The sequence below is a fragment of the Epinephelus fuscoguttatus genome, linkage group LG13, assembly GCF_011397635.1.
Source record: "Epinephelus fuscoguttatus linkage group LG13, E.fuscoguttatus.final_Chr_v1".
NCBI lineage: Eukaryota > Metazoa > Chordata > Actinopteri > Perciformes > Serranidae > Epinephelus > Epinephelus fuscoguttatus.
Window position 1 is genome coordinate 42,144,619 of NC_064764.1, and position 27,918 is coordinate 42,172,536.

At 43.0% G+C, this 27,918-nt stretch overlaps 1 protein-coding gene across 2 annotated transcripts; it reads left to right on the forward strand.

Moving 5' to 3' along the window:
* Positions 1-899: 899 nt before the first annotated feature.
* Positions 900-19,833, forward strand: si:dkey-91i10.3 (cytochrome P450). 2 transcript variants are annotated; one of them, XM_049593510.1, is made up of 10 exons: positions 900-1,093; positions 1,168-1,562; positions 3,717-3,907; positions 5,798-5,997; positions 10,534-10,731; positions 13,233-13,396; positions 14,997-15,163; positions 15,391-15,472; positions 16,555-16,761; positions 18,882-19,833. In XM_049593510.1, the coding sequence occupies exons 2-10, from the start codon at positions 1,308-1,310 to the stop codon at positions 19,026-19,028; spliced, it is 1,611 nt and encodes a 536-aa protein (XP_049449467.1). In that variant the 5' UTR covers positions 900-1,093; positions 1,168-1,307; the 3' UTR covers positions 19,029-19,833. The 2 variants fall into 2 exon arrangements, with proteins under 2 accessions (XP_049449467.1, XP_049449466.1); XM_049593509.1 differs by having other exon boundaries at positions 900-1,562.
* The last annotated feature ends 8,085 nt before the right edge of the window (positions 19,834-27,918 follow it).

Below are 27,918 nucleotides of genomic sequence, written 5' to 3' on the forward strand. Positions count from 1 at the left end.
CCACTTTATTAGGTACATTTACTAGGTAGGTTGTATGGTCCATATTGACATGATGAGAATCAGCCATCAGAAGATGTATCTCTCTTTGGGTAACTATCCAGCATTAAATCAGAATTGAAAGCTCCACCTTAAAATGTGAGCACATTAATGTGCCTTCATCACTTCATATTGCCCCCCCCAGCTTCATGAACACATGCATATATGCATATATATTCATAAATTCATTTATTAATTTCCACATTTATTTACACGTTTGTTTTTTCTGTATTTCTTTATTGCTGTACTGATTTATTCCCATATTTATCATACTCTAGTCATTCATCCTCCATATGATATTACATCTGAGAAGTGTTTCTTGACTCATCAGTGGAGATTAATTACATTTTATTAATGCTGTCAGCAGCATTGAAAGATGACATTTAAAACATTGGACTGTACAAAAATAATCAAAGAAAGTGAGAAATGAATCAGGTAATTGAACATTTTTATAGTATCTGTAGATTTTATTATTATGTATTTTATTTATGTTTTAGACAGTGACTGACTATTTAAAAGAATAAAAAAACAGATGTGTTTGTCTGGACACATACAGCAAATTAAAATAACAAATTACACTCTCTTTTTACCATTTATCTGTGAACACAGGGAAATGTCAAAGGTGGCAAGGGCCCACTCTCTCTACCGGCCCCGGTGGAATCACACTGCCTGCACTGTCTATATTTACGCCCCTGGCTGACAGGTGTCTGAACAAGATGATGATGTGCCTGAGGTTGAGGGTTCGAGCCCCACTGATTGAGAACAAAGGTGTTACTGCTCACTCAGACGCTGTGGTGTGATATGTGTGTTAGAGACACGTGGTTTCTAGGGTATTCATACTTTAACAAGTTATAACAAGTTAGTTATGAACCGGGCAGTTCGTGTTGTCTTCCTCCTCCTCCTCCTCAGTGTACCCTGCCTCAGCAGCTGTCCTGTCTGTGCTGCAGCAGGAGCTCAGAGTTTATTATAAAGTTTATTCTGATTCAAATGTCCCAGATACGGTGCTGTACCTGCGCGGAGGTGATTCTCCCATATTACTAACATGTATGATCAACAGGTAAGCGTGTTGTAAGTTCACCTTTGTCCTGCTGCAGTTTATGATCTGTTATCAAAGTCCACACTTGTTCTCAGAGGCTGGATCTGTATGCCTCGCGGTGCCACTGCAAACAAAGAGCCATTATTTCCACCCTGCGGCCCCGCACAGCGCACACTGACGCATCCCGGAGCTGACGCGCTTCTCTCGGCTCCTGCACACAGACTGCGCCGGTAACATGTTCCGAAACACGCTGCTGACCGGACTGAGACTGAACCGACGGCATCATGACGGGATTCACAGAGTCACAGCCGGACTGAGTGTGAGGATACATGGAGACATCCACCACCGAGACGCATCCACCTCCACCTCCTCCACCACCGTGATGGCTGACAGACTGAAGACTATGGATGATTTAGGCGGCCCGAGTCTCCTGACCACCCTCTACTGGCTCTTTGTTAAAGGCTATTTCCAAACGACGCAACAGATGCAGGCGAGTGGGATCAGGAGGAGAGAGGAGGGGGATGTGCTGTTGTTGTTGTTGTTGTTGTTGTTGACAAGTCACTGCAGGTGAAGTCAGATAAAATGGGACAAATAAGCTTTTACATTTTGGCCTTTTTGAATTTTAGCAGCCAGTCACCAAATATGTTTTTGCATCGTTACTGTATCAGTTTGATTTGTCTGAGTTCAGATCAGGTCAAATGTAGGCTACAGCAGGGTTAAAGAGAGCCAGAGCTGACCTCAGTGCTGTGCAGTGGAAAAAGAGAAATAACACAACAAACCCCCAAAACATGCAGAAAAGAACCAGTAAAGAGAAAGTGAAGCACAAAAGACAAAGATCTGAAAATAAAATATAAAAGATAAGTTGTTTACAAGCGAGCTGCAGCGAAGGGTATCACAGCAACCATGATTAAAGTATGTTGAATTTTATTAAATGTTTGATTCATAATCAAAATAGTTTCATAATACACTTTATTTTTTATTACAAGGGGGACTTGTGTGATGCATTCAGGTACAAAGGGATATTTTCCAGCATCAGGTGACATAAAAACATGCCCTGTGCTGTTGTGTGCCACCTTGTGATAATGCTAACTGAAGGTTATGTAAGATGGTACGTTGACAAAGTTCAGATGAACACATTATGTCCTTCTGCACAGTGACACGTTAGCAGGTGGAGTTCAGTAGAAAGAAAATAGTTTCTGTGTGAAACTGCAGCAGCAAGGTCTGTGGATTTGAGTGTCATCTAGTTCTGTTGTACTGGAGAGAAGTCAGACATCTCTACGGCCCATATCTCCAACACTCTGCAGCTCACACCAGAACTGTCTCGACCAGAGGTGTCAGATTCATTCTAGTTCACAGGCCACATACGGTCCGATCTGATCGCAGGTGGACCGGAGCAGTAAATCACTACATAGTGTCGGAAAAAAAACAACAAAGAAGTACATTTTTAAAAACACTAATCCATTTACAAACAGATGACAAACAGCCTGTGACGTCTTCAGAAGAATAAATGCAATCTCAACAATATCAGTCTGCTGCGCACAGTCATTACATGTGCGTTAGTCTGTACATTTCCACTGCTGTGTCGTGATCCTGACGTCACCAAACTAAAGTGAGAGAAAGCTGTGTTGAGCTGAGCTCTGTTCTGGTCGGGGTGAAAAAGCCTCTGAAGAATGAACAAAGAAAGCTTCTCAGTGTTTGACCTGGCTCCTCTCAGCCTCCATATGTGCGTCACTGTGAAATGTGCAGGTTCATCCAGTGGTTGGACCCTTTGGTGGGCCAGTTCTGATCTAGGCTGATAAACAGTGCTTTAGCTGCGAGGGAAAAATACCATAAAACTTCAGTCAGTAGCTGGGGCTGTTATTGGCTCCACAGGACTTTAATTTGTTTCACACAAAACTGTTGCTCAGCAAAGATCCAGATATACAATCAAACTGCTTATTTGAACCAGTATAAATATTACTTGTATAAAAATGTGGCTTCAAATAACATATCAGTTAGGCCTATAGTATGTTATGTTATGAGACTTGTTTTACGGCACCCACCATACTGACACTGCACCACTTTATCCTGTTAAAACAATATTCATAACTGGTGCTCATGGTTTTAATAAAATAAAATAAACTAACGATGTGTAGCATCTCCACGTTGACAAAAGTTTAAACATTTATATCTGTATGTGCAGTTAGAGCAGCTAACTAATGTTAGCTCAAGTGGGTAGTTACCAACCTGGTTTTATACATCCAAAGAAAAATTAACTACTTGGAAATCAGATCAGGCCTCTAATGGAGACAGGCCTCTAATGGAGACAGGCCTTTAATGTATTAATTAATTTGTATTTATTTTGTTTAATATGCACTGTCACTCTTCACAGATGAAGTTCCTAACTGAAAAATAAAGTTCTTTGAATTGAATTGAATTGAATTGAATTGAATTGAGACAGGCCTCTAACGGAGACAGGCCTCTAATGGAGACAGGCCTCTAATGGAGACAGGCCTCTAATGGAGACAGGCCTCTAATGGAGACAGGCCTTTATTTGTTTATTTGGGCTTTTTATGGTGTGTATTTTTAATTTGGGGCAAACCGTCCCTTTGAGTTACGTTAGTACGGTGAACATCTCATAACTCTGATAACTCTTTGCTCACAGATCGAGCACAGCAGGATGTACGGCCCTCTGTGGAAGTCAAAGTACGGCCCTTTGGTCGTGGTGAACGTGGCCAGCGCCGAGCTGATAGAGCAGGTGCTGAGGCAGGAGGGGAGACTCCCGGTCCGGACAGACATGCCCCACTGGAGGGGCTACAGAGAGCTCAGGAACAAGGCCCACGGCCCCCTGACTGAGTGAGTCATCCTCTAACTTTACATCCACTCTGTGTCCAAAACGCTGGGATCACAATCTTTCAAAGTAACGATAAAAATGAACCCGAGGAAAAAGGAAAAAGACAGTGGAGATGGGTGTTAAAGAAAAGTTGTGGATTTATTTTACAGTGTACATAAAGTCTAAAAATAACAAAAACTACTTTAGAAGTAAAGAAAGGCAGAAAAAATGATTAGCAAATAAACACAAACAAAGAGAAGAAACACAGGAAACCAGCAAAAAAAAAGATGCACCCACCTTTCACCCATAACGTAGGACAGAAAATACATCCATAACCCACTGTGAATTTTGAAGCTGTTATGTATCTTGAAAAAAGGCGGTTGCTAACTACAGAACGTCATCACACCGCACAGCCTTTTTGTGGTAGAGAATTGAAGTGAAGTGATTTTTTTTAATTAGATCGTGAAGGGTCATACATTTTCCACCAGTCACTTCGAAAAGTTCAAGGAAAAATATTTGTGGCCACAGGGGGGGATCAAAATAAATAAATAAATAAAATAAAACCCAACCAGCCACCCTCCTCCTCTGATAAGTTAAGAACAGTCCCTCATCAGTGCATAAACCACACACATCATGCAGCCTGGTTGGTATATTTTAGTACATTCCCTAATAGACCCACAGTGGGCTGGGTGCTACCAGTCATTGTGGAGCATGACACCAACCAAGAGGAAATTATTGGACCTGGAGCCGGGCTTCTTGGTCGCTGGTAAACCGTATTATCTTGCGGTGGCCATAGTGCTCCGCCGTATTCCTGTCTGTGACCCCCGTTCAACCCACAACCAGGGTCTGCTGCTTTAATAGTAGAGCAGTAGACCCAATGTAGCCCTGTGTGCTTGCTTTGGCTGGTCTGGCGCTGGCTGGATGGTGCAGCCTGGACCCAAATGTTGTTGTTGCCATGTGCGGAGCCTGGGCTGCCTACAGAGACCGGACTTTTTCACAGCATATTCAGAGGACATGTAGCGAGTGGATCGTGAGGAGATGTTTGCTGTATGTGACATATGACTTGACTTGTGACTTGCTCGACCTGAGCAATGACTCGACTTGACTTGCTTGACTTATAGCAGGGACTTGACTTGACTTGCTTGATTCTCACCACAATTAACTTGGGACTTGCTTGAGACTTGCACATGTGTGACTTTCCCCCATGTCTGGTTTTTGGACAGTAACGGAGCACACTGACGGACAAGTGGATGAATACACACAAAAAAATACCTGTCAGTAGAATTGGTTGGTTTTTGTCTTTCTATGGAATTTGCTGATGAGATTAAAAATATCAGCAAATATCACCTAACTCATCCAAACAGGTGAAACAAAGTTAAATCGGCTTTGTCAGGTTTTGGAATTGGAGAACTCTGACAAACAGGATGGCAATAATCTAAAACTCAATGGAAAAATCCCGCTGGCTTTCTGAAGAGGGAACCAGGGCGACGCTAACGTCCACATCGGCCTACAGGGAAACATTATCTCTGCAGCATTCTGTGGTCCCTTTAGTCAAATGTCATCATTTCCAATTTAAACTGGTATCATTTCAAAGTTTGCAAGCTTCCAGTAAAATGTTGCTCACTATTAGCAGAGCTGAAAAGAGGTGAGACACTTTGGAACGTGCATGATGTCACATCCTTTGGATTTTACCAGAAAATTCAAGTCCTTTATAAAGAAATCAGTCTGAGGGCTGATCCAGGCAGCTGACAAAGACGTGGCAGGTCTCAGTTTTTTAGTTACGTCACAACCTGTTCATCCACTGCCAATAAAAAAACATGTAGAACCTTTTGTACCTTGATAAGGATTGTTCCAGTTTGACTTGTGCAGATGTTACACAGCTTTATCTTCTTTTTCTTTGTCCTCATTTGAAGAATGGGGGCCAACTGGCAGCGCATCCGCAGCATCCTGAACCCTCGGATGTTGAAACCCAAACACGTCTCGTCCTACTCCAACACCATCAACGATGTGGTGACAGACTTCATCGCCAGACTGGCCTGGCTGAGGGAGACCAGCGGCGGCGGAGTGATGGTCAACAACCTGACGGAAGAACTCTACAAATTTGCTTTTGAAGGTCAGCAGAGGTCAAACTAATGAACTCAGCTTTTATAGATAGTTAAAAACATCTTGATCAGAGGTCACTTTTTTAAATTCCTGTCAATCTTCACAAAAATAGGGTTGTTCGTTCATTATTAAAAGTCAATTCCCAAAAACACAGGCCATAAGAAGCAAACTGTGTACATGAACGGTACAGTTTATTTCCAGCACTCGGCCTCTGACTTCATACCTTTGTTCAAATCACAGCCGTGCTGACACTACTCTACTACCTCTGGCCTGGAGGCGAGACAACTCTGTCAGCCCATTGCATGACTGTACCTTTATACAATACCTGTTGCACTTGATAAGAAGCAACATTGTGCATCACTTTTCTCGGACTTGTCTAAAGCTTTTGATACTGTTGATCATAGTGTTTTAAAACTCAGACTGCTCAACTCGGGACTTTCTGAACAAGCAGTTGCTTGGTTCTCCAATTATCTTAGTGACAGATCCCAGTGCATTAAGAGTGAAGATCTATGCTCAGATACTGTAACTGTTTCCAAGGGTGTACCACAGGGCTCTGTATTAGGTCCACTTTTATTTACTATTTATATAAATAATCTGGGTCAAAGTGTGTCAGAACCAGGTGCAAATTTTCTTTTTTATGCTGATGACACAGTGATTTATTGTTGTGTGTCAACTCTTGTACAGGCCATTGAATCTTTGCAAAATGTTTCTAATGTGGTTCAACATACCTTACTTGAGTTGCAACTTGTTCTCAACGCAGACAAGTGGAAACTCATGTTGTTCAGCAATGCCAGAAATGGGCCACTAAATGTTCCTTCAGTGGTCACTCTTGATGGTAACATCATAGAGGTTGTAAATTGATATAAATATCTGGGCATCTTGATCGATGACTCCCTCACGTTTAAGTCACATGTGATGTGCTTGGTGAAGAAGCTGAGGTTAAAGTTGGGGTTTTATTTTTCGCAATAAGATGTGTTTTTGTTGAGAACACCACTGTTGTTGTGTCAGGACACAAACAGTTGGTGGAAAAAATAAGGATTTATTCCAACAAAAGGAAAAAATGGTGAATGGTGGTGAGCAGGGTCCAAGGGTCAAGTGAGAAGGGTGAGGGGGATGATGAGCAGGGCTGGCTGGGGAGCAGATGGGTGGATGGCTGGCAGGTTGGTTGGAGAACAGAGAGGCAGATGCGTACTGGTCCTGGAACATACAGAGAATCAGGATTAACAAAAAGGCGGAAACAACACGGGGAATCACAAGCAATAAATTGTCCTTTTTTAAAGTCTGGCCTGAGAGAACTACCACAGAGGGTTGAACAACATTCTGGCGATGAGTGGGTGAGAACCAGGGGTAGATATAGAGTGGAGGTTGATGAGCTTGATGGAAGGCAGGTGTGTGTAATCAGCCAGGAGCCAGGGAAGGGAAGCCACAAGACACAGACACTGGGGAAAGGGGCGGGGAAAACACAGGAGAACACTGGGAAATGCAGTCCAACAGCACACAGCTGCAACAGTTTTTCTTTTCATGTGAAAAAGCATATATTGTGCAGACAGTTGGGCAGTACTTTTTGCGTTCTCAAGATGTCTTCCTGCTTAATGTGCCATTTGCACGCACTGATCATGGTAAAAGGGCTTTTAAGCATTCTGCTCCTTCGTCATGGAACACACTGCAGAATGTGTTAAAACTTGATAATCTTATTACTTTGACTGCTTTTAAATCTAAAATGAAAGAAACAGAGTCTGAATCCTTACAGTGTCAGTGTTTTGATGCATCAGTGCTTGATGATGTGTATTCTTGAGATTGTTTTTATGTTTAATTCCCTGTATTGTTGTTTTTGTTGTTCTGGAATTGCTTTTATTGTTTATTGTGCTGCCTGTCTTGGCCAGGTCTCCCTCACAAAAGAGATTTTTAATCTCAGTGGAACTTCACCTGGTTAAATAAAGGTTAAATAAATAAATAAAATAAATACAGAACGGCGAGGCGGCAGATGTTCCAGCCGTGAACAGACAGTGTAGAAGGAGCTTTACAAAGAACACTTCTGCAGAAGCAAGTGGTTCTGGGTCAAACCTCAGCCCTTCAGGAAGAAATGAGGCTGGTCAAATCACTGTGGGGCAGTAAAACGCTAAATATTTTCCACTGAGATCTCAAGTAGTTCACAGATGGACAGAAACGTCCTGGACTCTTTCACTGCCGTCTGCATGACCTCACTCTCACAAACTTGCCTCAACCTGAGGTCTGAGCGCTTTGTGATGACTGCAACAACACATTGATCTCTTTACAGCATGTGGGCGGAGCAGAGAGTCAGTCAGCTGTTTGTAGGTCAGTCTGTGTTTGTTGACTTTGACACAGTTGTCCTTGACAGCTGGTTAGATAATAACAAGGTAGGTTCAGGTGCATTGTATGACCTTTAATCAGCATTGTTAAGCCCCATTAGAACAGGGTTAGTAGGACACAGGAGCCGCAGAGCATTTACCACTAACAGTATATTTACAGCATATTTACAGCGTGGTATCACTTTTACTGAGGTTACTGATCTGAATGCAGAATTTCATAATCAAAAGACAAAAGACATTTTTGCCGTAACTCAAGAATTACTTCGCCAGTTGTAACAGAGCTTCACACAAATGTCTGACAGGACATGTATATACCCAAAAGGTCAAAGGTCAACTTCACTGTGACATCATAACGTTCTGCTTAAAACACTTCTGGCCCTTAGTCAGCGTCATAACTCAGGAGCAGAAGACTGAACAGATCTGTGCTGTTGAGGGGAAGATGTGTGTGAAGTATCCATGTTTGACGGGTTTGCAGAGGCATCAAACCTTAAGGTTGTGATTCTAGTTTTGAATTTCCTGTCGCGCCAGGAGAACACTCTGGAAAATGTGTTTACTTTAAGTTTATTTAACAGAAAGTTCTTCTTCTTACAGCTGTCTGTAAGAACTCTCTGATCCCTGGGCAAGTGCCGCAGTGTTTGCACACAACAATAAATCTGCCCTTATAAAGCATTTAGAGAGCGCTGCCTATGCTTGTTAACATGTGACAGTATATGTACGTGACAATAATAATCATATATGAAGAGGCCCAGACCCTGAATATCTTTGGAGACGATCTCTGTTTATTCTTGACAACTCTGACATCCGTCCACTTTCATCTGCTTATCCGGAGGCCAGGTCTCGGGGGCAGCAGGCTGAGCAAAGCACCCCAGACATCTCTCTCCTCAGCAATGCTTTCCAGCTCCTCTGGGTGGATCCCAAGGTGTTCTCAGGCCAGATGAGATATATAATCCCTCAAGCGTGTTCTGGATCTGCCCCACAACCTCCTACCAGTGGGACACGCCTCAAACAGCAAGAGGCAAAAACCAAATCCTCCATCGATTACAACCGTATGACTGGGGGCCCTACACAAATTAGGTGACAGAGGAATATGTTCGCATATGATACAATAAGTTTAGGCTGAAAAATGAACTTATAAACAGCTTAACAGCACTAAAACAAGGGAATTATTATGAGAGCAACTTCTCTTACCTCTCCCATGGAGTACAGCAGCAAAAGGGAAGAGGAAACAGTATCGAATGTTCCACATACCTGAGCGTGTCAGGTAATAGCAGCTGAAACTAATATTGTGTAATTATAATACTTAATAATTTGACTTTGTTGCACATGTTACTGCTGTATAACTGACCTTGTTATATAATGGTAATAGAAGTATGACTATTAATACTGGTGGCAGGAGGCATCAGGCAGGACCACAACCTGCGATCCAGGCATAGCCATGATTCGAGGGAAGCTGTGAGACAGTGAAGCACAAAGGCTTCGGAGAGGAAGCCGAGTTGGTGACATGCAGTCAGAGGACGTGGATGTTAGCAGATGAAAAAGAACCAACTCTTCAGTTACCAACGTTCGGTGCATCTGGAGACCATTCGTCATTCATTCGTTCAGTATCAGTAAGTGCTTATCCTGTTCAGGGGCGCTGCAGCTGATCCCAGCTGACACTGGACGTCAGGCCTAACACAGGCCTAACACAAACATCTGGAGTCTCTTATTTTTCATCTTAACAGAGAAATTAAGTGAGAAATGTAAGAACGTTGCTGCATGAGTCCCAGTGGGACATGTGATGGACTGACATGACTTCACTAAGTCTTGGCAAGAAAGTGATCTTATCTCCTGAAAACGTCGTTCCTTTAAACACCAGCGAGCTCCTCAGATGGTCTGTTTACTGACTGTGTGCTTTAACAGCGAGGAGCTGTTTAACATGACCGATGACACACATTCTTTACATGCTCAAAGTATGTGGACACACTCGTTCACATACTTTTGTGTACATGTGGTCTAGGACAGTTTTTTTTTTTCCTGGTTTGGCCCCTGAGATTCAGCGAAGAGAAATCTTTATGCTGCAGTGATGTTTTACTGTTGACAACAGTTCCAACATGATAATGTCCTCTGGGTGCCATGTTGAGGTGTCCACATACTCTGTGCAGGTTTTAATCAGCTCACCAGTAGTGTCCCACAGGAGCTGAGCCGTCTCTGTGTAACAGCCGTGTGTTTGAACGCAGGGATCTGCTCCGTGCTGTTTGAGACTCGTATGGGCTGCATGAACGAGGTCATGCCCGAGGAAACCCAGAAGTTCATCTTTTCCGTGGGGGAAATGTTCCGCCTCTCCCCCATCATCGCCCTCTTCCCCAAGTCCCTCTGGCCCTACATGCCTTTCTGGAAGAAGTTTGTGGCGGTCTGGGATCATCTCTTCAAAGTTGGTGAGCAACATTATATTTATTGTGTATATTTTTTATATCTTTATTTATTTTGCATATTCTATAAATAAAGTTTTATCTCTGAGTTATTACAACCAGCGACTCTGGCGTGCAGCATGTTACAGAAGGACGGCTGCTGATATTTGATATGTAGCAGATGATGTTCACAGTCGTCCGTGATGGTTTCTGATGAGTTCAGATTCATTTATGCAAAGCTGTTTTCTGAAACATTAATATACAGCATGAGTCCAACATTATCTGCATGTAATTCTACAAGTCAAGCAAATTTCTTGAGCCTGCTCCGTTATACTGTACAGAAATAAACCATAACTGAAACAAACAAAAAACAAAAAATACACCTGAGAGTTTGGCCACACATTCACCTGTCAGCACGTCACAGTTTGTGACAAGGTTGAAAGATCATTTTATATACATCATATCAAACTGAGTTAAAAGGAAATCAAGAGTGCCACAATCCAAGCATGACCACTTTATTAGGTACACCTTGCCCACACCAGGTTGGACCCCGTTTTTAACTCTTGGTGTCACAGATTCAACAAGGTGCTGAAACATTCCTCAGAGATGTTGGTCCATATTGACATGATGACATCACACAGTTGATCCATGATGAGAATCTCCCGTTCCAGCACATCCCAAAGGTGCTCTATTGGACTGAGATCTGGGGTCTGATTTATAAAACAGTGCGTAGGATCTGTACTAAAAATCTACATATGTACAAAGCCAAAAATGTAGTGCGCCAAATATTCAACAGTCTCTACAGTTAGGTTTCCACCTCACCGTCTGCATTGCCAATAACCCGTGTCCAAAATGTTCGTCAGCATGGGTCGAAGTGTTGTTATTACAGGGTTATAAAGGTGCCCGAGGCTTCTGGGTTCAGTTCTTGGTCTGGACCACAAAGTCACATGGGTTTATTTGGACGTCATCTCTGAACATGGAATAAACCGCCTTAAGTTGAATTCTGACCAGCGTCCTGTTTTCCCTCAGAGTGCTCTGAGCTTTTTTTGAAGTCCAGGTGAAAATGTTGGCATTGTGCCTTTATGCAAACCACCGATATGTTTCATCTTATCAACATTTCTATAGTGACATAGAATATGAGCTGACTTCATGAGGTGAAGGTGGATGGTGTGACACAAAGGTGAGAAGCCTGCTAACCCGCAGACTGCTGCTCAACACTACCACACAGGCGAGTCATTGCTGCGTTTTCCTGCAGCACCAAATGTGGGTGTTTTTCAGCGACCTGTTTCTAGTAAGGATTGTGACAACAACAGCACATGTTTGAGGCCAAACATGATCTTTTCCTAACATTTACCAAGTGGTTTTATGCCTAAATCTGACCACGGCATTTACATTTCAACATTTCTGCTACACAAGAACATACAAATGAAACATGTCCCATGTTTGCAGAAATGTATGATGCCAACATTCAGGGGCGTAGCACCAGATTCTGGGTCCTGTGCATACGCAGTCTCTGTGGCCCCCTGCTCGTCCTCTCTTGATCTCTTTCATGCAGCACCGGCCCGTGCCATAGGCGGCATAGCCGAATGCTAAGGGCGCCGCCATCCATAGGGCACCAAATGTGCCGGGACCGTCACTGCTTTCATGCACCTTTTGAAATGCATTTATTTGTCTATTTATTTATTTATTTATTTATTTCATACAGTCAGTTTGCTTTTGTTCCTTTTCCTTTCTTTTTTATTTTTTTGTTTTGGAACCCTAATTTCCTTTCTTTTTTTGGGGGTGGGTGGGCGAAGACATGACGTGTACGTCGGTGCTCCAGCACCACAAACAGTCGCTCATTTGAACGAAACCATTTTGCGCCTCAAAGGGTCAGGACAAAGGACTGTTCAGCTCATTGAATTCAGTTATGGCTTTAATTACTTGGAAATAAAAACGACTGGGTTGCAGCAGGCGCTGTGCAGATGGTACTGAGGCGTAACACTGAGTTTAAACTTCTTTGTGAGGCAGATCTTTGGGAGCAGTTATGCTTTGTTGTTCTGTCTATGAAGCAATGAAGCTGTATGTTGCTGACAGGATACACTGTGACTGTAAACTGTCCAAGTGTGATTACTGTCCCCAGTAAGAGTCACACCTAAAATCAAATCACATCAGGTTACTTTGTTTCTTATGATGTGTGTTAATAAACTGTCAGTGTCACTGTCACTTAAAACATGTTTTAAGGAGCTTGACCTGTTTCCCAGGTACAGTCCTTGGACCTCATGTCTGAGGCCTTGTTGTGTTCATGTTCTCTGCCACTGATTAATGTCACAAAAGTTTACTACAGTTCAGGCTTCACGGCCATCTGCATTAGCAAATCATTTTAAGGGTGCTATACACTGGTGACTGTCTAAGGCCCAAAGTCCACCATCCACATCTGAACATGATCCCTGCCTGCAGTGTGTTTATTTTGCCATCTAGTGGACAAATGAGGAGCTTGCTGTGTTGGCTCTGTTGTGAGTGATTGTATGATCTCTTGTGTCTCACAGCTGAAGATCTGGTGCAGAAGAAAATGGAGGAGATCCAGGAGAGGGTGCACCTGGACCAGAACGTGGAGGGAGCGTACCTCACACACCTGCTGCTCAGCGATCAGATGACGGTCACTGAGATCCTGGGGAGCATGACCGAACTCCTGCTTGCAGGAGTCGACACAGTGAGTGGAGACAGTGTGTGTGTGTGTGTGTGTGTGTGTGTGTGTGTGTGTGTGTGTGTGTGTGTGTGTTTAGGTCCAGTGTGTCAGGCTGAGGAGGATGTATTGTCAGAAATGAAATATAATACAATCTGTGTGTTTTCTTCAGTGTACAATCAGCTGAAAATCAGAATCTTTGTGTTTTCGTTCCCTCAGAATGTGTGTGTGTGTGTGTGTTCCACGTTTTTCTCCTCACTGACTTGGTCAATCCATGTGAAATTTGGCACAGTGGTAGAGGGTCATGGGAGGATGCCAATGAAGCAATATTACATCAATTGGCCAAAGGGGGGCGCTATAGCAACCCATTGAAATGTCAAACTTTGAATGGGCATATCTCATGCCCCGTATGTGGTAGAGACATGAAACTTTGCACAGAGATGCCTCTCCTCATGAGGAACACATTTGCCTCAAGAACCCATAACTTCCGCTTATATAGATTTTCCACCATTTTGAATTTTTTGAAAAACACTTCAAATGGATCTCTTCCTAGGAAGTTTGAGCGATCTGCATGAAACTGGGTGAACATAATCTAGGGAGCAATATCTAAAGTTCCCTCTTGGCAAAAGTTGGAAAACTTCCTAAAACTGAGCTTCTATAAGGCAATGAATATTGCGGAGGGCGTGGCTCATCACATAAAGGTGTAGAACATCTCAAGGGTTTCACCCATCACCACGCAACTTTGTAGGCATATGACCACACTTAATCTGTGGGGACCCCTCCATTATTGACCCCATCAAACAAAATGGGGGCGCTAGAGAGCTCATTTCTTATCTAGGCCTAACCGCCATATGGATTTTTACTAAACTTGGTAGATATGTAGAACAGGACGCCTCAAGGTGACTGGAGAAATTTAACTCTAATTGGCAACTGGGTGGCGCTATAACAACAGAAAAATGCTTCAAAATGGCTAACGTGCGACCAATTGCTGTGGCTCCCCCTGTGGACCAATGTTGGTTTTGGTTTTGTTTGGTATGACTAAGTCATGGTATGGTATGCTGCTGCAACAAGGGCTAGCTGCACCTTTCCCATGTGAACTACCAGTGCGCCTGACTTTTAAGTCAATACAACATATAAACACTTTAACTATCTGCCTTTCAACGTGCTGCCTCAACTACTAATGTACAGTTTTAGCCCACTAACTATCCCACTATTGGCAATGGTACTACTGTACTTTCAATAAAGCAGTTGTACTATGAAAGTCACAAACACTCTGTCTGAATACATTGCTCTTCTTAATGGCTTCAGCTGACTATTTAATCTGCAGTGTCCTATGACCTGTATCCCAAACACACACCATGTGAAACTGTGCGTGGGCAAATGTGCACTCAGTGGGTATGGATTAGCTGGACTTAATTATTTGTAACCCAATCTACACATATGTACCATGAGCCACAAATATTTCACTAACCACAAACATGTCTTTCTATATTTGTGTTGTGTAAAGTCATATCCACAAAAATACAGCCTGATTTGCAAACACACAAAACTTACTCTGTGAACACAAACTAAAACTGAAGCAGTACAATAAAGAACAGAAGGTAACGGTGTGTTCTTTCTGTCGCAGACCTCCAACACCATCTCGTGGGCTCTGTACAACTTGGCGAAGGAGCCAGAGATCCAGGAACAGTTATACCAGGAGGTGATCAGTGTGTGTCCGGGGAACAAGGTGCCAAACAGTGATGACATCGCTCAGATGCCGTACCTGAAGGCCATCATCAGAGAGACGTTACGGTCAGAGGCTTTCATTGGCGTTCATATACGTGTTACATTAACAGAGAGGACACCTGAGTGCACAAGACGAAGGTTCTTACAGTAACTGAAAGGCCGTAACATGATCTGAGTCCCAAATGTGGACATTTATCTGATGACTTTACAAAATCATAACAAGATTTTTATGCTTTTGCTGAACAAACAGATGAAACTCTTGTTGACTCCTCCCTCTGCTCTGTGGTCTGCAGGTTGTATCCAGTGGTTCCAGGAAATGCCCGCCTCACAGTTGAAAATGAGATTGTGGTTGGAGATCATCTCTTCCCCAAAAAAGTGAGACACGTCAGACACAACGACACAAGTCCTGAAATGTTTACTGGTTACAAAAAAAATTACTGACTGTTCAGAAACATTGGAAACTCGTTTCATCACAAGCTAATTTAGGCACAAACATAGCAGCCGAACATCAGTGTTGGTTGATGTTGGCCTGCCACAAATAAGATGGTGTTCACAGATGGCTCTGATGTCTTCTGTTTTGTCACATCAGTTTTGCACAGGCTATAAAGCAGGGCTCAAGACTGACAGCGTCCCTGTTGTCCCCGAAAACATGTGTGGGACAAACAGAGCTCTCCCAGGAGACGCTTTCAAGACAAAAGGACGCAGTAATAATGTCACATTGTGAACAACATATCTATGTTGAAATCAGCAGGTGGAGAACTGGCTAGCGTTAGCTGTTAGCAGCCGGTGGCCGATGCTAACAGCTAACACAGGTTGCATTGAGTTACATTATGTATGATGCATTCAAGCTCTAAAAATTAGTAAAGAGTGAGGGTAAATTATAATGTTTGATGATGTGTTCAAATGTAATTGTGCAAAATATAGTTTTTGTCAAGACACTTGAAGATATTTGTTGATCACAGCAAAATAATTAGATATTAGAGAGGGAATTATGATTTAACATAAAAAAATACTTTTGATTTTAAAAAACTGGACTCTGGAAAAAATGACTAAAAAAGTTTTTCATATGAAAGACAGTCATATTAAAGGTTGTTTCATAAATCTGTGTGATTAAATTTGTGCTAATTCAAAGATGTCGTAATGAAGGACTGAATGACTTTAAAACGGTTCAGTTATTTTTTACAATAAAAATGTCTTTGTTTCCTGGGAACTAAAGGGAGAACAAATAACAACAAAAACTAAACAATCAAAAACAACACACACAAAAAAACCATCAGTACTGGCCATCAGCCAAATGATTATTTTTTCTATCAGCCCAGAGTTTCACCGCCAGTTCATCCCTAATCACGAAGCCTTCAGCCGTACAGCTGTGTCTCACATGTGCAGACATACAGACTGACTGACTGACATAATGACATCCACAGTATGACATCATAACAGGAAGTCATCTCTCTCAGACGCTGTTCCACCTGTGCCACTACGCCGTGTCCTATGATGAGAGCATCTTCCCCAACCCCCACGCCTTCCTGCCGCAGCGCTGGCTCCGAGGATCCGAGGAGAAGTCCAGGCAGCACCCGTTTGGGTCGGTGCCGTTTGGTTTTGGGATCCGGGCGTGTCTGGGCAGACGGGTGGCTGAGCTGGAGATGTATCTCCTCCTGTCCAGGGTAAGAACAGATTTACTGTGTCTGTCGATGCTGTTGTCATTCATCTCTGCTGCTGTGACTTTCCCTGTTATCATGGGTTATCATTCAGGTTAATCTTTTTCATTCCCTTTGGGAGCTCCGCTGTCAGCACAGTGTTTAAATCACACTACAGACCAACCCAAACATTACACCCATATATGACTGCTGAACATTCCAGAACCACAGGCATCAGTCTGCTGCCGTATCATCCTCCACTCTTCTGGGCACAGACATGACATGTTGGAGCCCGGCTGCAGAGATTTGTTCCTATTTGGCCACAGGAGCATCACAAGGCTCCAGCACTGGTATCAGGTGACAGGCTGGTGGCCAGTTCTTCCTTAAAGTGCTGGATGGCTTTAAGGTCAGGAGTCTGAGCGGGCCAGTCCAGTTCCTCATGACCAGAACAAAATGTTATCATCGTACGTTCCTGCAAACCACAGATCTGTTACACTCGTACATTTCATAGGTATCATATCAGCATTATTAAAGTGACCTAGTATATGAGCTGCGTCTGTCAGGAGCAGGAGCAGGTGGATGGTGGATGGCGCGGCACCAAAGCCACATGCTTGTAAAGTTGCAGACCACTGCAGTGATCAGCGGAGGTCCTTGTGCGCCCGCTAAAGTCTGTACGCCCCGTCCTTGTGAACATGATATCTCAGGGAATTTCCTCAAATTTGGCACTAACGTCCATTTGGACTCAACAATGAACTGATAAGATTTCAGTGCTCAAAGGTCAGTGTGACCTCACAAAACATGTTTTTGTCCATAACTCCAAAATTCATTCACTAATTCTGACCAAACTTGACACAAATGTCCAACAGGATAAAATATTGAAGGTCAAAAGGTCAAAGGTCAGCTTGACTGTGACATCATCATGTTTTAACGTCATATCTCAGGAACAGAAGGGGAGACATTTGGTCAGATACTGAATTGGTGACTCTAATCTTGAAACTATGCTGATTGTATAGATCTTCTGTGTGTGAAGCATCCATGTTTTCACTGACATGGATGGAGACTGTCAGAGACACTGGACTGGTGGGAGGAGTCATACAACCACAGGGTGGACTGGTGGGCGGAGTCACACAACCACAGGGTGGACTGGTGGGTGGAGTCATACAACCACAGGGTGGACTGGTGGGCGGAGTCATACAACCACAGGGTGGACTGGTGGGTGGAGTCATACAACCACAGGGTGGACTGGTGGGCGGAGTCATACAACCACAGGGTGGACTGGTGGGCGGAGTCATACAACCACAGGGTGGTGATTCTAGTTAGCACCAAACATGTGTATTATTAGTGACCTGTTGTTGTATTTTCAGAATGTCATTGGGGTTTTTCTGTGATTTGTCGCCCTGTTTCTACTGAGGAAGGTGCCATGAAAAGCGTTTCCTGCAGGGACAGTGACTTTAAAAGCAGTTGTGTTTTCACCCAGACATCACTGTGTTTTTTGAACTATAACCATGTGGTTTTTGTGCCTCAATCTAACCACGTTAACCACAGCTTCGGTGGAATGTTAGGACACGTAAAGTTCAAAGACTAAGCCACATAATAAAGCACAAATGTTCCATATCTGTGGTTTGCAGAAACGTACAGTGCCAACATTTATTCTGGCGCCGGGCTTGGTGAAACATCTCTTCTTGGACGCAGCTTTGTGAACAAAACGTCATATGTCAAAGGGCCGATGCTGCCTCTGTTGTGTGATGAAGAAATCTGTGTGTGACTTTAACACCAGGAAATGTTTGAGATCATTGTATCAGGACCAAACTAACATTTAAACATCACAACCTTGTGAACAGAGCAGGTTCAACACTGACCTTTGTTTTCATTTTTTAGTCACATTCAGAGAACAGTACTGATCTGTAGTAACAATCCAACCAGAGGACAGAGTGCCGGCTGTTCCTCCTGTGTTGTGTTTGGCAGTGGGATCGATACAAACTACAAATCAGTCGCCTGTGTTCTCGGCCAAAAACCACCATTATAATTCAGTCAGCTGGCGAGCACTCACTAATCATTACCTGGAATGGGAGCTGTGTGTGCACTCACATAAATGAATATCCTGATTTCATGTATTTCTACTTAAACAAATGTTTTTTCATTTAAAGGTGATAAAACACTACGAGGTGAGGCCGGATCCTGCAGGAACCATCGTCGAGCCGATCACCAGAACCCTGCTTTGTCCCGCTAAACCGATCAACCTGCAGTTCCTGGACAGACGAGCTGAGCAGGATCAGCTGAGAGTTTCTGTGTGAGCTGGTTTAGTATTCACACTGCGTCCCCCGCCTGTCACAGAGCACTTGTTTAGAGAACATTCACACGATGAGGACCGACCGGCTGGAATGCACCTTAAACTGTGGCTTCACAGACATGAGCTGAATGAAGATGTAATATGGTGTGCAGTGAGGATCACAAAGCTTTATGTTTCATGTAGATATAATTACGTTAACCCTGCAGCAGCTCCTCCAGGAGTTTATTTAGTTTCAGTTTCAGAGACGTGTTTGTTCAGTTGTCAGGGCCGTTGCCTCGCAGCAGAAAGTGTCCTGAGTCCAAACCTAATAACAAGCTGGGTCCTTTCTGTCTGCAGTCTGCATGTTCTCCTCATGTTTCTGTCAGTTTCATCAAGTCTCCCCAAAACAACTAAACACATCTGTATTTTTAGTAATGATCAACAAAAGTGATGAAAAGACCAAAAATAAAAACTTGAAATACTTAAAGCCTCCCCCACTCTCTCTCTGTGGCATCAAATCCATGTCCATCAGTTTCAACTGTACTGGGGCGCAGCAAAGAGGGGGGGGGTTTAGGGGCCCCAGCCCCCGAAATTTTTCTTAAAAGCCCCTGAAGTCCGTAAAGATATTTAATGTAACTGAATAAATGCTCTGATGTTGTTCTTTTGTACATGTTAAAAGAACACTTCACCCACAAACTGACCATTTGGATTTCAAATACTTGTCACATGTTTGTGTTTTGTGTCTTGCGACCGCGTCCCTCGGGCTGGTCCTGTGGGGGGTCCTGCAGGACTACAGAGTACTGGTTTTGCTGCTACGAGAACATCCGGTCCCTCTTTGACCAAAGTGAGAGCTATGTCCGCATACTTGGTGTAAAGTCAAACTTGTCTCGTGAGTGTTGGGCTCCACCATGTTGTCCCCTGTCACTGATACTGTTTGTGATTTTCATGGACAGGATCTGGAGGTGCAGCCGGGGAGAGGAAGGGGTCTGGTTTGGTGACCTCAGAATTGCACCTCTGCTTTTTGCAGATGATGTGGTTCTGTTGGCTTCATCACACCGTGACCTCCAGCATGACCTGGGGCGGTTTGAGTGTGAAGCGGTCAGGATGAGAGTCAGCACCTCCAAATCTGAGGTCATGGTTCTCTGCTGGAGAACGGAGGATTGTTCCCTCTGGGTTGGGAGAGAGTTTCTGCCTCAAGAGAAGGACTTCAAGTATCTCAGGGTCTTGTTCACAGTGAGGGTAGAATGGGGCGTGAGATGGATCGGCGGTTTGGTGCGGCGTCTGCAGTGATGCGGGCGCAGTGCAGGACCGTCGTGTTGAAGAGGGAGCTGAGCCAGAAGGCAAAGCTTTTGATCTACTGGTCCATCTCCGTCCCAACCCTCACCTATGGTCATGAGCTCTGGGTAGTGACTGAAAGAATGAGGTCACAGATACAAGCGTCTGAAATGAGTTTCCTCTGTAGGGTGTCTGGGCTCAGCCTTAGAGATAGGGGGAGGAGTCAGACATCTGGAGGGAGCTCGGAGTAGAGCCGCTGCTCCTTCATGTTGAGGTGGTTCAACATCTGATCAGGATCCTCCTGGTCCAGCTGGTAGGAGGCCCCGGGGCAGACCCAGAACACACTGGAGGGATTATAGATCTCATCTGGTCTGGGAACACCTCGGGGTCCTCCAGGAGGAGCTGGAGAGTGTGGTGGACCACATGTTACCTTGAATTTGTGTATAAACCTTTTCTTACAGTCCAACAAAAAGCATTTCTCATGAACTGAAGTCACTGGAGGTGTTCGGTTTTCTGTTTGTGTTCCTTGTTTCATGTTTTTCAATCATGTTTAATCTGCTTCCTGTTTTATTTTGTAGATTCTCTCCTCATGTGTCGTGTCAGGTTTTACTTCCTGTCTTTGTGTTTCCTGCCACACCTGTCTTCATCAGCCTCGTTAGTCCTTCCCTGTTTCCACAGTCTTCCCCTCACACCTGTTCTGTATTAGGCTGTGTCCGAAAGGCCAAGTAGTATGGATTGTAGTAGACCAAATTAGTATGTAGTATGTCCGAAACCGTAGTAGGGAGGAATAGTATGCTACCACCCCTACTAAACACGCCTACATTGTAGTATGATGGCAGAGCATACTGCAGGGCTACTACTTATCCAAAATGCACCACGGGCTTCTTCTTCGTCTTCTTCTTCACTGTAGACGTTGCACAGCATGTTACCGCCCTCATCAGTCTCCTATTTAAATGCAACGTGGTCGCTGCCCGGCAAGATTCAAAACATCATGGCGGAGCAACGGCGGCCGTACACACACACTTTGTTATGTCATATATATATATATACATATATACACACACACACACACATATATATATATATATATATATATATACACACACACACACACACACACATATATATATATATATATATATATATATATATGTATATATATATACGCCTCCTTCATTATGTGCAACAAGCTAAAGATCTAAGTTGTACAAATATACAATTATCAACACACACAGTTTTCACTGGTCAAAAATGTATTTCTGCTGATATGATTATGAACAAAGCGGTCTGTTTTATACCGGTATTAATTAAGTTTGATAATGGACATTCACATTCGTCTGACATTCAAAAGACAACAACAAACAACAATAATCAAATAAGTAATGATAATAATAAATACTAGTACTGTTAAAACAAATGATGATTAAGTTTGGCATAATGACAGTACATCATGGCAGAGCAGTTTTATTGGATGTCATTGTGCTGTGTGAGGTGACAGGTGTTCAAAGTGACTCAGCCTACACACATGACACAATGTGCTGGTGGAAATGCTGCATCTACATATTGATATTCAATGAACTAATGACTTGATTGACACATGATGTTAGCGTTGTGACACTTATGAGAAGTGATGAAGGTTGTCGTCAACCATAACAGGTTGGATTATTTCAAAAACAATATAAAGGATCTTCAAAGTGCAAAGTTTAAGTTTTTGAGTGTGGCATGTCATGTCATTGCTTACTGTGGCAGTGAATTAATTATTATGTGCAAAAGGAGGCGTCTGCGAGCTCTGGCTCGCCTACGCTTCGCATTGTGCATGTTGAGAAGCATGAGAGAGCTTGCAGACATGTTGCTGGTGGGTAAAGAGTGGCCAGCTTCATTTTTGGGCAATTTCAATTGTCACAGGTGCGTTCAGATTTTGGTGCAGTACCTCTGCTCTGCCAGCAGATGGAGTGCTTTCCCACCAATCTTTTAGTATGTTCGAATGGACCCAACTTGTTTAGCAGGCAGGAGTAGTATCTAGTGGTAGTACGTAGTAGTAGTATGCAGTATGCCAGTGGGCCTTTCGGACGCAGCCCAAGTCTCATTTGCTCCACCCTAGTGTTCCCCTCCACACCCTTGTTGTCAGCCAATCCTCATTCCCCTCCTTCTGCCCGTGTCCTCCTCCTCCAGCTGTGTCTTGTTCTTGTGATTAGTTTCCTGTGTATAAATACCTGTGTGTTTCCCTTTGCTCTTTGTCAGTTCATCTACGTTTATCCACATGTTCGTGGTGTTCACTGCTCTGTCTCCTGCCTGGTGTCCGGTCTTCTGTTTGGATCTTTGTTGTCAGTTTGGTTTTGCTTCATCAGCTTTATTAAAGCTCATTTTCTGTTAAACCTTCAACCTGCCTGTTGCTCTGCATCTGGGTCCCTCCTGAACTGGGGTCCGTTTCACAAAGCAGGTTCAACAAACTCTGAGTCTAATCCTGAACTCTGAGCTGATCTACTCTGAGATAGGAAACTCTGAGTTTCCGGTTCCAGAACAGCTGATTTGAATCAGTTTAATCAACTCAGAGTAGTTTCACCTGGAGTTAAGCGCATGCACCACAACTATAAAAAGCCAGCATCAATGGAGCCCCGATTCGACGAGTCACCATGGCAACGCGGAAGAGGGCTGCTTTTTCCACCCCACTAGAATTAGAAATCTTAATGCGCTCATACTGTGAGTTTGCACACGTTTTCAAAAAGAAGTGCAACACCGCTGCAGCTGCAAAAGAGAGGGAGACGGCGTGGGAGAACATTGCTGCTCGGGTCTTGAATGGTAGCCTATTAATTTATTTCATTTAGGTGCAATCCCGCGGGGGAGAAGCACACTTGGCAGCAGTTCAGGATGAAATATAAAAACACTGTTCAAACAGGTAAGACCTCGGCATAATCTCATGGGGGTGCCTCATTTTGATCATGTTTTACATTATAAAGTAAATATTACGTGGCTGTTTGACTGTGCAGTTGTTTTATCCCCAACATAATGCTGTTTTCACACACATAAATGTCTTCTCATCTATATCATGTTCTGTTAAATAATTAAGCCTGTTTAAACTAACACAGACTTCTACTCAGCCAACAGAAAGAAGGCAGATGCCTGTAAAACGAGCACACTTTTCTGACCGCCCTGCATACAGTTGTCTTACTCAAGTGCTCAGCATCTCCGACATTGTCCAAAAAACTTCCATTTGCAAAGAAACGCAGCGCAACACACAATATCTGCTGGGATGTGAGAGCATGACTACGATTGGTAATGTTGCAAATGTAAGGACGGATTAGGTTGTGTATGTAGATGATGGACTGTGACGTGAAACGGTACAGCTCAAAAAGATAATTGTGTGGAAATGCTAGAACATCTATGCGCGGTCTGATAACCATCTCCCGACGAATATTTAATTCTCTGCGCAGTAATGCTGCTCCTTCATCCACGGGATCGTGATCAAAAGGACATGCCATGTTAGTGAGAAAAGTCGCCACATACTGTGCCTGATGGACTTCTAATATACTGACTCTGATTTCTTTAATGATCTTTTTGAAATGACAGACGGCAGAACTAGGCTACGTCAAAACTCGCCTGCTGACTGAATGAATGAGGAAATCAAATGGAGTGTGTGGCTCTGAAAGAGGGCGGAGACAGAGAGAAACTCGAGGTTCATTGAGAAAAACCTGGTCCCAACCAGGTTAAGTTCATGGAGTCTGTTACTATGGTAACTGACCGAGAGCTTAAGTTACCTCTCTCTCTGAAACAGGCTAGAGGTACCCCTCTTTCTCTGGTTTGAGTTACCTCCCTTTTTGAAACGGAAAACTCAGAGTTTCCCTCATTTCAGGGTTAACAGACTCTGAGTTTCCACTAAACCTGCTTTGTGAAACGGACCCCTTATGATGACAGGGACCATGTTTAACCACAGCACAGCTACATCACAACATCAGTGTACAACATGAGTTAGTGCGGTCAAAATCATGTGTTAATATAGATGAATCACAGGAAAAATAACGGAAAAACACTTTGAGCCGGCGTGTCATTGAAGGCCACAGTGTCTTTGTCACATGATGGAGGCGAGATGGTACGAGATAATTATCGTACACCTGGCAACGCTGGTCTGACTGCAAATGGACTGCAGAGCAGTTTGGGTGGTGGTGGACAGGGGGACAACTGTGTCCAACATCCAGCAGCTTCACTACGACACATCTGACAAAAATTAATTTGAACTGAAATGTTTTAAAAACTTTTACAGCAACAATTATTATGATTAATTTAGGTGAATTAATCAAAGAGCATGTAATGAATTGAATTATTTTAATCACTTCACAGCCATAGTTACAATATTAAACACTTTCACCTGTGAGTAACGTGTGTGAGGTCCATTTAAGCAAAGATTAAATGCACACATTATGCTGATGCACTGACGTGTTTTAAATGTTAACGTCTTAGTGAAAATGAATCTGTTTGAGAAGCACTGGCTCTGAGGGGTATTCCAGAAAGTGGGTTATGTGAAAACTCAGAGTAAGTTAACCCTGAGATGAGGGAAACTCTGGGTTATCCGTTCCAGACAGAGAGGTAACTGAAACTCTGAGTCAGTCACCATGGTAACAGACTCTGTGAACATAACCTGCTCGCTGACAGGTTTTCTTCAATAAACCCTGAGTTTCTCTCTGTCTCCTCCCTCTTACACGCTGTTTCATTTCCTCATTCATTCAGTCCGTGTCAAAGCTTGTATCGAAGCGCATTCATTAGCGGAGATTTACCGTCTGTCACAGTCTAAATCCTGCTGGATATTAGTTTGTTACTCAGGACTGTCTGAAGTTACTGAATTTATGCACATCAGTCATTTCTTTGGACATCAGCTTTTGTCTTTACATTCAAATATTACACAGCGAGAATTCACCCTCAGCTCAGAATCAAACCTCTGTCCTTTTTATATTTATTATTTTTATAACACTGTGCACAAGGATCAGACTGTCAGTCTGTCAGAGCAGCTCCCACATGTTTATTGCACATAATGTGTAGGTCTAATTATTTAAATGTTAAAATGGGTATGAAGCTTTAGACACGTAGTATCAGTGACTAATGATCTCTATCACTGATGTCACTGGTCGCACTGATGGAACATAACTCCTATAGCCTAATATTGGGGATTATATGTTCATATTTCTGAGTGAGCAATGGTGCAGCATTTCACTGTCTTTACATTTACTACATTTGTAGCTGAAATAAAGTCACTGAATGCTGTTGAGTCAAGATACAAATAGATGTGCAACATTTTCAAATCTACTGTATTTTAACCTCAACGTCTTTTCAGGTGCAAATCACCAAACATATTATTACTGGGTCAGACTGTGAGTTTACAGTCATGTCTTTATGTCTTTGATCTATAGCCTAGCCTATATGTTTGAAATCTTCTGCCTCCTGTGTTTTTCCCCATCAGATTAAACCTGAACAAATATATTATGATATATTATTAATATAATGTAATGTATCTACAGCCTGATACACAGTCAGATTCCACCACTTTATCTTCATTAAGGAAATGTAAGTCTGATAAATGATGAATAAACTTTTTTATTAACTTTATGGTTAACTTATTGACACTTTCCTCGCTCTGACTCAGGCTCTTCTTTTAAAGATAAACGTGCACCGTCTGCTACACATGCATTAATATCTCTACATCCACTGGATTAAAATGGAGGCGCTGTCTTTTATTGACCTGTTGCCATGGTGAATCGTGGAGTCGGAGCTCCATTGATGATGGCTTTTTATTGTCGGCTTAACTCAGAGTGAACATACTCAGAGTTGACTGAACTAACTCAGATCAGCTGTTCTGGAACCGGTAACTCAGAGTTTCCCATCTCAGGGTAAATCAGCTCAGAGTTCAGGGATAGACTCAGAGTTTGTTGAACCTCCTACCTGGAATACCCCTCAGGTGTTAGAGCAGGTCGTCCACTAATCAGAAGATCAGTAGTTTGATCCCCAGCTCCTCCAGTCTGCACATCAAGATATCCTTGGGAAAGATACTGACCCCCAAATTGCTCCTGATGACTGTGCTGTCAGTTTGTGAATGTGTATGAATGTTTAATGTAACTGAGCAGCAGGTGGCACCTTGTGTGGTCGTGTTGGCAACCAGCATGTGAATGGGTGAAGTCGACATGTAGCGTTTAGGTGCTTTGAGTGGTTGGATGACAAGAGAAGCACTATACAAGTGTAAATACACTTACAAAGCATCCAGCAGGAGACTTGAATCGTGCTGCTTGGGTTGTGTGAGAGTTTGCTGTTGTTGAATGGGTCCTTCTTTACTTCAGTTCATGAAGAATGTTTGCCTTCTTTGGACTCAAAGTTTCTTCACAAATTCAAGGTAACATGCAGGGAGCAGTTCATGTACAAATGGCCTTTTTGGGATGAAGTATCCCTTTAAAAAGCTTCAGACTCCTCCTGTTGAGGAAACCAACATTAAAAAATAAAGGCAGTAAGTTGCAGGTATTACACACTATGGGACGAACAAAACTCCACCACTGACCAAAATAACCACATAAGACATCTTTAAACCAATCAGATCCATGAGATTTATTAAGAAACCAACATGCAAACAAGACAATAAAATCCCTACGGAGAGGCAGCAGTCTTCTCACCACAGGCCTCCCTCCTCTGCTGCTGAACCTCCTCCATGCCAGGTGAGATGCACCTCGTTAGGTGACGCAGCTCACCTGGGCAGATCTGCACCAGAGGGAAAGCGACAGCAGCACAGAACACACACAGCTGTAACAACGGGCCTTTGAATCACAGACGTTAACTGTTCACTTGCTTTGACAGTTTCCAGTTAGCTCTCTCACTAACACAGACTGATATGACGCTGTGTGAGGGGAGGAGCTCGTTGAAAGCTGGTTGAAAGCTCATTATTTACCTGCCATCATTTGTATGTAATACAGTCAGCACACATGTTTATATATATGTGGCTTAAAATACCTGAAAATGAAACGTAGTATTTTGTCTATCTTGTTTTGTTTTTTTCCGTGGCTTGTGCAACGTCAGACTGACACATCCACTCATTTAAACTCTGACAGCTTAAATTCTATTTAAGTCTAAGCGTAATGAGCATCATAAATGTCTTTTACTTTTTCAGAAAGGGATTTTTTTTAGTCTTTATTGTGTATTTAAGGGTTAATTTTGATCATTAAAAACCGAAGTTTAGAAGATATATGTTCTCTCAGTCATGAGGATGGGCCACGCCTGAGCTGGACTTTTAATGTGCAGATACAAGATGAATTATTCTTTAGGCTGAGTGTCTTGTACATAAAGAAATGTATTGTCGTAAAATGTTCAACAGTTAAAATTTGTATTTTGTACAGAGACATATTTCACGCAACGTCTCAGTGGGTCGACCCACAGCATGGTGTTTTTTAAAGCAGCACATTGTGTATGAAGAGGGTTATGCACGCTCTGGAGGACAGATATGTGTTGCAACTTTTTCTCTGTAAGGCTGGACTCCACAAGTCTCCAAACCAGCTAATGGAACTGAAAGTTGTACTAACCTGTTTCGGTGTTACTGTTGTGTGTTGTCACATGTCTGTCCTCCAGAGCGTGCTGCCAAAGTGCCTTGAGAAATAGCTTAGTTTACCGTTTGC